This window comes from Leptosomus discolor, chromosome 10, assembly GCF_034619465.1.
Source record: "Leptosomus discolor isolate bLepDis1 chromosome 10, bLepDis1.hap2, whole genome shotgun sequence".
In the NCBI taxonomy this organism is placed as follows: domain Eukaryota; kingdom Metazoa; phylum Chordata; class Aves; order Leptosomiformes; family Leptosomidae; genus Leptosomus; species Leptosomus discolor.
The window spans coordinates 11,960,640-11,971,574 of record NC_141400.1 but is presented as its reverse complement, the minus strand read 5'-3'; the positions used below and the strand labels follow the sequence as shown (position 1 = coordinate 11,971,574).

At 66.8% G+C, this 10,935-nt stretch overlaps 1 protein-coding gene across 1 annotated transcript; it reads left to right on the top strand.

The window, feature by feature from the left end:
- Nucleotides 1–8,799: 8,799 nt before the first annotated feature.
- CPLX2 (complexin 2) lies at nt 8,800–9,872 on the top strand. The gene is made up of 3 exons (XM_086471075.1): nt 8,800–8,830; nt 9,326–9,501; nt 9,675–9,872. Exons 1-3 carry the CDS (start codon nt 8,800–8,802, stop codon nt 9,870–9,872), a joined length of 405 nt encoding a protein of 134 aa, XP_086327201.1.
- The last annotated feature ends 1,063 nt before the right edge of the window (nt 9,873–10,935 follow it).

Below are 10,935 nucleotides of genomic sequence, written 5' to 3'. Positions count from 1 at the left end.
CTGGGATGCAGAGGGGTGAGCAGACCCACCCTGGACCCCCAGGGTGGGGGAAGAGGGCAGCGGGCAGTGGTGTGCTCCATCCATCCCCCATCAAGTGATCCTGCTTTGTTCACCCCGTCCGGTCCTGGGGCCCCACCGTGGAGCTGATCCTCTCGCTGTCGGTGTCTCCCGCAGGCCCCGCTCTCCCTGCAATGCCCAGCCGCCCCCGCGAGACCCTCGTCGCCCTGCGTTAGGTGCCGGAGCCTGCAGACACCCAGCGCTGCCCGCACCAAGGTAGGCAGTGTTGCCCCGGCTCTGCCCGCTGCGGCGCCTGGGGGGACATCTCACCCCCTGCGGTACAGGGGGCACAGTGCAGCCATGGGACGGATGGGGGGGTGCAGAAGGGCATCCTGGGGGGGTCAGTCATGGGCATCCTAGGGAGACCTCAGAGCAGGGCAAGAGGCATCCGGACCAGCTCAGGACCAGGCTGAGGCCATGGGAGTGGGGAACAGCTCGGGCTCTGGGATGGATGCTGGGCATGATCCTGCCTAGGGACCATGGCAGGTGATGGTGACTGTGGAGCTGGCACAGGGCCAGAGGGTTTTTTTCTTTCTTTCTTTCTTTCTTTTTTTTCTTTTTTTGCCTTTGAAAGCCCCCAGATGGAAAAGGTACGAGCCAAACCCCACTGAAAGCAGCCAAGAATGAATTTTCTGGCCAGAGCCCCAGCAGCTCTTGGAGCAGCGCCGTGCCCGTCCGGCATCACGCTGCAGTGGAAACCCCGAGCGCAGGCAGGCTTGGGGAGGGTATCTCAGCCAAGGTGGGCAGCAAGCCCACCACCCATCCCAGCTGCTCCCCAGTGCAGGGGTCTCCTTCCAGCACCCCAAGCCAGGGCAGCCCAGGCTCATCTCGCTCCCACTGAGCTGCACCTTGGCTGGAGCCCAGACACCCAGATGTCACCCTACACACTGCCACAGAGTCTCCCACCATGCAGACATCTGCTGCCATCGGAGGACAGGGTGTCCCCAGCGTTGTGGCCCTCGGCTGGCTCTGTTGCCTAGGGCATGGGGCGTCTCAGCTCCCAAACCTCCCCTCTCATGGGATGCAATGGGCCCTTCTTTCCCAGGAAGGCAGATGCTCTCCCAGAGCCAGGCTGGGAGTTTGGGTAGAGCAGGACCAGCCGTGACGGCATCTTTGCTCCTCTCTTCCTCCTGCTCCCCAGCCTTGGTGGTGCAGGGGTGGTTAAAGCAGTGCCTGGTGTGCTGCACCCAGCTCTGCTCCGCACCAGCCCCTGCAGAGCTGTGCGGGTGTGCATGCCTGCCATAAATATTGATGGGGTGGACTCAGCACGAGTGTGCCTTTATAGACAGAGATTGGGATGTAAATGCTATAAGTACCTGCTGTGTGGGCAGGAGAAAGTGGTGTAGGTGATAGCACCGAGGCTGAATGCACAGTGGCTTTTTTATAGGGAGGGTGGGATCCATCCTGCTTGGGGCTGGGAGGTGGGAAGCAGCCAGGTCAGTAATCCCAGGGGTCACAAACCTGTTTGGGGATCGGCCAGACACGCAGCAAGTCTAAATCTTCCAGCTGAGACTGCAGCGAGCCACGGCGGCTCCCACAGCCCGCTCCCCGTACAACCACGCCAGGATAAACAGCGAGGGGCTGCAGTGCCTCTGTTTAATAATGCATGGCACAGAGGCACCGGACGCACGCTGGGAGCTGCGGGGACAAGGAGTCACCACTGCAGCACTCAACTGGCAGGGTCCATCCCGGTGTCCCCCGGTGCTCACAGGATGGGGACACGTCAGGGCTCTGGGTGGCCCTGAGACTGGGGCTGGGTGAGCAGAGCTCCCTGTCACAGGGCACAGAGCAGCGGTGGCAAAGCCAAGGCACTTGGTTGCGCAGTGGCTGATATCCTGGTTGCACTGGATGCTTCTTAGCCGGAGCCTGGAGCTAGGTCCCTGTCCCCTTGGGTGCTCTCATTGGGAGATTCAGCCCCTCCATCACCCTCTTGCATAGATGCAGGCATAGATGGTCTTTTTGGGGAGCTCTGGAGGGCTGAGCAGCACTGGAGCACCCCTCCCTCTCTGGCATCCTCCTGGGACACCACCGTGCTGGGAACAGCTGGAAGCCATGGGCTTGATCCTCTCCTCACCCCATCCCTCCTTCAGCCACAGCCAGTCCAGCTTGCACGCTGGCTGCCATGCCCAGCAAGTGCCGGGGCCCTGCAGGCACCAGTTCACAACCAGCTCCTGCAAATGCCCCCCCCCCCCGCCCCGGGGGGACGCACACGTCCCTCATTGCGCATGGTGCCGTGCTCTGGCCCCGCCAGCCATCTGCTGCAGCAGCTCCCCGCCACCCACTCCCCGGCCCACGCTGCACCCCGCAGCACAGAGCTGGGCAGAGATGGGCTGGGGGTGCCCAGCGCACCCCACACACACCCCACAGGCAGCAGCCTGGCAGGAGGGGGCAGATGGGTCTGCAGGAGTGATGCCGACGGGGCCGTGGCGTTAATGCAGATGGACCCATGATAGTGATGCAGGATGGAGAAGCCGCAGCGTCAGCACGGAGCCCCTCTGGCTGCAGGGGTGCTTTGCTGTGCCCCTGCCGAGCAGGGCAAAGGGAGGACAGTAGGCAGGAGCCTTCCCTGTCCAGCCAACAAAGCCTGGAATTGGGGAGACCCTCAGGACATGGGTGGCCAGCAAAAGTCATCCTGTGAGGGTGGCTCCCGGGGTGGATTTGGCCCATTTTCGTTGTCCCTCACTAGTAGGCTCAGAGGGCCCTGCCACCCCCAGCCCCCTTCTGCCACAGTGCTGCTCCCACGGTCAGGCAGAGCATCGTGGCAGAGCCAGGGTCAAGCCACGACCCAAGCCCACCTCCCTCCCCACCAGCCCCAGGGCTCGTGGCACACTCCCACGCCGGCCCCCACGCTGAGACTCGCGTTCGCACCCCGGTGCCTGGCATGGGGGGGATAACGAGAGAGCGGGTGCTGGAGGGGCTGTGACTTGCTGCAGGGGCAGAGCAGTGGCCACGGTGGCCCCAGGGGCTGGACGTGGGCAGCTCTGAGCACCACACGCTCGCCCTGAGCGTGGTATAACAGAGTGACTCCGGGTCCCCCTCGCCTCGCGCGGTGTCACCAGTGGGAGGGCCGGCATGGGTGGCAGGGGCTGTCCCTGCATCTGTGCTCAGCCGCTGCACTAGAGGGTCCGGCTCCAGCCTGATGCTACAGCAGGCTGATGCCCGTCCCCATCCCTGTCCCTGCCGGGTGCCACCCCCAAGGGGCCGGGGCTGGTCTTCAAAGGCTGCAGCTGCTGCATGTTTTGTGCTGCCTCTTCCCCTTCTCCCCGCCGCTGTTTTTGTTTTGTTTAAGAGGCTGGCTTACGAATTTTAAACAGGCTCCTGAAAAACCCAATTACCTCCAGAAGACAACCTGATAAAAGCTGCCTAAGTGGCACTGTGGAAATCGCCTTGTGCAGCAGCTGAGGGAAAACCAACATAACAAAGCCTTTGGAAATGGAGTTAACCACTTTTAATCCCTCGGTGCCATGAGAAGGACCAATAATTACTTTCTGCAGAGAGGGGGCCGGGGGGGATAAGTAAAACAACTGTCCTGTGCTAATGGGTGGCAGCAGGCCAGGCTGGTGGTGCCACAGGGATGGGTGCAGGTACTCAGGCACCCCATTCCCTCTGTCCAGGAGCTTTGCAAGGGCCCACAGAGGCTGCGACCTTGCAGGGTCCCCGTGTGGCTGCAGGGCCTGGGGATAATGCTGGCAGCAGGGTGGGCAGGGTGCCGCTCGGGGTGTTGCTGGCGGTGGATGCGGTGGGCGATGCGGCGGCGGCAGCCAGCCCTGTGCCCTTTCCCCAGGCACCAGCAGGAAGCAGAGCGAGGCACTGCCGGGGCCCTGGCACCCGCGCCAGCTCCATCCCTGCCACGCTGCCCCCGCGAGCCGGCACGAAGGCGACTTGCAGGACTTGGCAGCGCCGAGAGCTTCCTCCTCCATCTGGTCACGGCGCTGGCCCCCCATCCCTCACCATCCCTACCCTTCCTGCCCGCCCCCCCCAGCAGCTCCAGGCAGCCACCCAGCAGGTGACACTGCCCAGGACAGTACCAGGGGACAGCTGTGCCCAAGGAGTGCCCATGCAGGGTGCAAGCAATCTCCCAGCACGGGGAGCATCCTCCAAACGCCTGCCAAAGCCAGCTCAGCTCTGGGCCTGCAGGGGTTCCCTGGGCCCATCCCCATCGTGGGAGCAGGGGTGTCTGCAGGGGTGTGTGGGGCAGGATGGAGGTGATGCTCATGGCTGGTGACAAGCCCCCTGGCTGCCCTTGCCATGGGAGCCCGGCCAGCAGGGCAGAGTTGGGTGCCTGCCAGCCCGTCGGCTGTGGCTGCTCTGCCAGCACCGGCAGCTGGAGTGCCGGGACGGCTGGCCACAGCTCACATGAGCAGCAGCAGGGGCGAGGGCTGCTTTGCCCACCTCCCCCTGGCCATCCCACACCCCGCATGGGGTTCCACGCTGGGGGACAGCGCTCCAGGCCACCAAGCCCCAAGGAGGGCAAGCCTGGCTTAGCACCAGGCACTGGCACAAGGGATGGCCCTGCCGGCTTGGCCACAGCTCATACTGGGAGCAGTCCCCAGGCACGCTGGGAGCTACTGGGGGAGGATGCACTTAATGAGTCGAGGCATCTCCAGAGATTGAAAGATTCAAGGACCCATCCCAGGAACAAAAGGAGGCGTTTGTCAGGCGCTGAGAGACGGGCTCGTTAATTCCTCCTGGCTGTCACACTTATCTGTAATGAATTTGTGCTCCGCTGTATTATTTTTAATACAATAGGAGCGGTGCTGCCCGCCCACCGCCCGGCTGCCGGGAGCGCTGACGTCAGCGCCCGGAGCAAGGCTGCCGCAGGACGGATGGATGGACAGACGGACGGACAGGCCAAGCGCAGTCCTGTCTTGCTGCCCACGCACCTGTCCCACCAGCTGCCGGCAGCCAGAGCTGGGCTGGGCACAAGGGCAGGAGGCATTTTTTCCATGGAAGTGGAAAAAAGAGTTGTTGGTCAATGGCACGGTGGAAGGAGGGTGAGGGCTTGGGGCTGGTGGAGATGGTGTGTGCCAGGGGCTGTTTCAGGGAGCAGTGAGAGGGGGCTGAACAAGAGGGCCATGTCCTTGTTGTGTTGTCCTCATGCTGAGACCTGCCCGTGGCAGCGGCCGTGCGTCAGGGCAGGAGCAGGCTGCAGGGCCACACACGCGGGTCTGTTGCTGCGGCGCCCCTGTAGAGGTGCTGGGCTGGCACTTTCATGCTGGCTTTGCCCCCCCCACCCTTGCATTGCCCCCGTCCTCCCCGTAGCGGCCCCCAGCAGCCCTGGCAGCATCTCGGCAGCCCGCACCGCTGAGCTTGTGGGGGCAGCTGCAGCCTGTCCCAGCTCCCCGCAGCCTCCCGCATGCAGAGGTGGGGGGGTCCCTGAAAGGACCCCACACTCAGACCCTCTCCAGCGCTCTTCTGGGCTGTGGGTAGATTCCCCACAGGGCTGCTCCTCCAGAGCCTCACCATTAAACACCAGCTATCCCCAAAGCCTGGCTCAGAGCACCACTAATCTGATTTGCAAAAGGCTCATCTTGTTTCTAATAACCCAGGGCTGGATTAATTAGGAGGCACCGGCTGCCCCTCTGCGGGGTGGCAGGGCTGGCGGTGGGGCACACGCGTGTGTCCCCGGTGCCTCTCCATGCACTGGGGTGAGGATGGGAGACCTGGGGGACCCCTGTCCTGCAGCCGGGGGGGGGCAGGAGGGGCTGTCTCCCTTTGGGAAGGTGCAGGGGGTGCCCTCCATTTCCTAACCAGGGAACCTCCGCCGCTGAAGGGGGTCCTGAGCCCTGTGGGCATCATGGCCTCGACACCACCGCGCAGCCCCTCCCAGCATCCCCTGCCTGAGCACCCCCTACCCGCCGTGGGACCCCCCACTCCGCGGGGGGAGGGTGGCTAGCACCAGACACCCAAAGCTGGGGCCTCCAAGCAGCGGCTGCGGTGCTGGGGCCGAGGAGATTTATCAGGGACTTTTAATTAAACTCCCGCAGCCGCCCTGCAGCGCTGCGGAGGGAGACGGGGTGCTGCGGCTCGGGGTGCGGGACCAGGGGGGTGCTGGACTGGGGGGGGGGCGGGAGCTCCCGGGTGGCTCCGGCTGATGAACGCCTCGTTTCTCCCGTTAATTGCCGCGGAGGTGAATCATTAGCCCCGCGCAGAACGCGCTCCCCCCACCCCTCCGCTGCAGGAGGTCGGGGGGGGACGTCCGGGGGGCCCCGTCCGCATCCCGGGGAGCGCTGCGGGGCTCTCCGGGCCCCCCGGGCACCGGGACGTTTCCCCGGGGCTCGTGCAGCGTTCCCGGGGGGGGGGGCGGGGGGTGTCCCGCTTCCCCCCACCCGCCCGGGGGGGGGCCGGGCTGCTCGGTAGCGGGGCGGGGGGGTGTCGCCCCGGGCGGGCCCACGCGTGCCGCCGGGGGCGGGCGGGGGCCGGGCCGCGGCGGGGCGGGGCGGGGCGGGGCGGGGCGGGAGGGCGGAGCGGCGGCAGCGGAGAGCGGCGGCGGAGCCGGTGAGTGCCGCGCCGCGCCGGTGCTGAAGGGACAGCGCCGCCGCTGCGGCACCGGGCGGCCCCGGGCGGCGGGCGGGGCCCCTCGCCGCATCCACCGGGGAGGGTGGAGGGGGGCGGCGGGTCCCCGCGGCACCGCGTCCCTTGCGCGACCCCCGCCCTTCCCGTGTCCCTGCGACCCCCCCGCGTCCCCGGTGTCCCCTGTCCCCCCCCGCGTCCTTCGTGTTCTTGCGCCCCCCCCCCCCCCCCCCAGCGGTGCGCCCCCCGGGTTCCGCACCCACCCCCCCACCCCCCCGCGGTCCCGGTGTCCCCCGCATTCTGGGTGTCCCCTACGTCCCGTGTCCCCGCTGTCCCCCGCCCTCCCGGCGCCCCCCCGTGTCCCCTGCGTCGCTGCAGCCTGCGCGGCCCCGCTGTCCCGGCGCTTGCCCGTGTCGGTGTATCCCCCCCCCCTCCCCGTCTGCTGTGTCCCCCGCGTCGCCCGTGTCGCTGCACCCGCCGGTGTCCACCACGTACCCCGGGGTCGCTGCGTGTGTGTCGTCCCCCCCCACATGCGCCCCCGGTGTTCCGGTGTCCCCCCATGTCCCAACGGCCCCTGCTGTCCCCTGCACCCTCCTTGTGGCCCCCGTGTCCTCGTGTCTCCATGTCGCTGGTGTCCCCTGAGCCCCCGCTGCGGCCCCGGGGCTCAGCACAGTACCGCCTGGAGGAGCTGCCCCCCTCCCCCGGTGCTGCGGGGTGCCCCGGGGCTGGAAGCAACAAACTTCCCCGGGTCCCGGTTGGTGGAGACCCCCCCGTAGCCCAGCGGGGTCTCGGGGAGCCAGGGTGGGGGGACACGCGAGGCTGCGGCACCCACCGGGCGCACGCACTCACATACACACACACACACACACGGCACACGCAGGCTGTGAGCACAGCCTGCAGCCCCCTGCACACACACAGGGCATGCAGGGGGCAAGGGCACACACCCCCCACACACACACGCCATGCGCACACGCACCCCCCCCCCCCGCAATCCCACCCCCCCCACACACACACAGAGCATGCAAACAGCCTGCAACACCCCCACACGTACACACATGCAGCACAGTCTGCAAATTTGTGTGCACACACACCCCCCCACCACATACAGCCTGCAAACCCACGGACCTGCACACACAGGCACCCCCCCCCCAACACAGCCTGCAACGTCCTCCCGCAGTGTGCAAACACATACACGCAGCACAAACACACAGAGCTCACGCAAACACAGCCTGTGAACCTCTGCGCGCACACGCTCACCCATGCAAGCCCTTGCACGCACATCCACAGAGCCTGCAAACCCCCAAACTCACGCACGCACACACTCAAAGCTTGCAAACAGGCTGCAAACCCGCACGCTGTGTGGGCACCCGCAGCTTGCGGCCCCACAAACTTATACACACACCCACCCCCCCTGCAAACACAGCCTCCAGCCACCCGCAAACACACTTCTTGACCAAACGCAGCCTGCATGTACAGCTCACACGCACAGCGCACGCAAACATGGCGTGCACACACACACTCCGTCCTGCACACGGAGAGCCCCTGCACACCGTCACCCATCCCCAGCACCCACAGGGATCACACACACAGTCACAAGCTGCTGCCTACAACCCCTACAGCCCCCAAACACTGTCACAACCTGCCAACAGCCTCTTCTCCATCCCTCTGCAGAGCACGTGCATTGCGAAAGACGTGCGCGCGCACACAGCACCCCATGTCCAGCTGTGCCACACTGGGATCCCCAGACAGGGTCTATGTGTCTCCATCCCCCCCTCAAAGCCCACGCAGTAGGTGGTGGCATGGTGGGTCCTCATCCCACCAACCCCCAGGCAGCACCCCAGGGCTCCCAGGCTCCTGCTGCCCCACCAAGGGCAGTGCTGCGGTGGAAAGTCCCTCTGGGGTCCCTGCCTTGGTCCCTGCACAAGTCCCCAAGGCCAGTGGGAAAGTGCGGAGGGGGCTGAGGGGAGCAGGCAGATCTGCCCACCCTCTGCCTACGGACCCCAAAAGCTCCCTCTGCCCATCCTGGAAGGCATTTGGGGCTGGAGATGCAGAGGGTGTGAACACAGCCCCAGGGACCATCCTGTCCGTCATGCCTGGGCGGTGGGGATTCTGGGCACGGCGTCCCCGACCACGTCCCTCTCTGCCCGTGCAGGTGGCCCTGGTCGGCAAGCCCGGACAGCAGTGGATGAGCGCTGGGCGCTGGCTTAGCCGCACACGCACACCGGCACCATGGATTTCGTCATGAAGCAAGCGCTGGGCGGTGAGTGGGTGCTCTCCCTTGCCAGGGTCCCCCCCTCCAGGAGTGATGCCAGCCTGGCACCCCGGGGAGCACGACGGGAGGGACATGATGGTGGGACAGAGCCGCGGGGAGAGCCACCAGCAGCAGGGAGCTGCTGCCGGAGCCCTCCGGGGCTCCCATTCCCAGCACCGGCAGCGCCTGGCTGGGGAATCCCAGCTCTCCCGCCACTAAGTGGGATTCCCCGGCGGGTCCCCTGGGTGCCAGCGCCGAAGGAGCTGCTGGTGTCTCCCCCGGCTGACGCCAAACTAGGGCAGCGCAGCCAGCCCACGACACTCCCCATCCCCACAGCCTCCAGAGCCCGTCTGCAGCCAGCTCCGGCATGGGTGGTCCTGGGGACATCCCGGGTCGTCCTTGCCGGGGGGTGGTCTGTGCCCTCCCTGCCTCTGCAGGGGCTTCGGTAGCCAGTGCTGGGCTGCAACACCCTTGGGGACCAGCCGATGGTCTTGTGCTGCACAGGGGCCACCAAGGACATGGGGAAGATGCTGGGAGGCGAAGAGGAGAAGGACCCTGATGCGCAGAAGAAGGAGGAGGAGAGGCAGGAGGCCCTGCGCCAGCAGGAGGAGGAACGGAAAGCCAAGCATGCCCGCATGGAAGCCGAGCGGGAGAAAGTCCGGCAGCAGATCCGTGACAAGGTGGGCACACGCCTCCCCTGCGCCCACCCCTGCCCGCAGCACCCAGGGAGGGGGCTGGGACAGGGAGCCAGCATGGCCAGGGAGGAGGGTGGCCCAAGGCCGTGGTGATGGGCACAGGGCACAGCGTGGGCAGCACCCGCTGCCTGCCCTGCTGAGGGCCTGTGTCCTTGCAGTACGGGCTGAAGAAGAAGGAGGAGAAGGAGGCGGAGGAGAAAGCTGCGCTGGAGCAGCCGTGTGAGGGCAGCCTGACGCGCCCCAAGAAAGCGATCCCGGCGGGCTGCGGGGACGAGGAGGAGGAGGAGGAGGAGAGCATCCTGGACACCGTCCTCAAGTACCTGCCCGGCCCGCTGCAGGATATGTTCAAGAAGTAACAGCACCGCCAACCCTGCCATGGGGTGCTGGGGCACGGGCGCCCTCTTCCCTCCGACCCCTCCATCAGTTCCCTTGGCCTCGGGGGCGGGGGGTCCCGCACCCCCTCCCCACCCCCTCCTGCCCTTTTCCCCAACCAGACCTACACCCGCCCCGTCCCGTCCAGACAGGGCCCCCCCACCACGCCGTGCCAAAGGGGAGCGGCCCTGGCCGGACAGGGCGAACCGGGACCAAATGCACTGATGTAACCTCGCGGCAGGCTGGGGGCACTCCAGGCCCTACCGGCCCACCCGGGGTGGCTCCCCGTGCCCCCTGTCCTGCCCCTCCTGCCCTCCCAGGGGACCCTGGCAGGCCTCCGCTCGCCTGCCCTTGTCCCCAGCACTGCCATCCCCCTGCCCTGTCCTGCCCTGGGCAAAGCACAAAGCCAGGCGCCCTGCCCGCAGCTCCCCCATCCCCGGTCTCCGGGCTCGGGGGTCCCCCGGGGCTGCCCGGTGTGCTCCAGCATCGGGGGGTTGGAGGGGACCCCCCCTCCCCGCATCTCTGGCCCCATAGTTAAAGCCATATCAGTTAGACTGCAATACTTCAGCACCGGGAGGAGCGGGCATCGCGCTCCGCCGACCGTGTACAAAGGCACGCGCGGGGCAGGGACCCCCCTGCCTCGTCCCCCCCGCCCCGTCCCCGCCGTCCCCACTGCTCGCTCGTCCGTGTCTCGGCCCCGCTGGCCCCCGTCCTCGCATTAGTGTCTCTGTGCCAGGGTGTGCCCCGTCGCTCCATGCGTCCTCGTGTCCGCTGCTCACGCTCCCACCCCCGAGTCCCCGCTGTCCTGGGGGGCCGCCCACGGCGCTGAGCCAAGAGCCCCCCACCGCGCTGCCGGGGTCGCCCCGCTCTGCCCCCTGCAATAAAGCCAGCGTGGGGCTGAGGGCTGCCAGGCCAGTCCCAAGCTCGGAGTGCCCGGCTGCCCCCCACCCAATGCTGGACACACGGGTCCCCTGGGCCTGGGATGGGATCCCTGGGCAAATGCCCCAGGCATGTCCCAGGAGCCACTGCTTGCACCCCAATGGGGGG

Bases quoted from the DNA above. Each gene is read 5' to 3' on its own strand.
- CPLX2 (XM_086471075.1), top strand. From the start codon at position 8,800: ATGGATTTCGTCATGAAGCAAGCGCTGGGCG. The intron at 8,831-9,325 runs GTGAGTGGGTGC...TGTGCTGCACAG, and splicing joins CATGAAGCAAGCGCTGGGCG to GGGCCACCAAGGACATGGGG. The intron at 9,502-9,674 runs GTGGGCACACGC...GTGTCCTTGCAG, and splicing joins GGCAGCAGATCCGTGACAAG to TACGGGCTGAAGAAGAAGGA.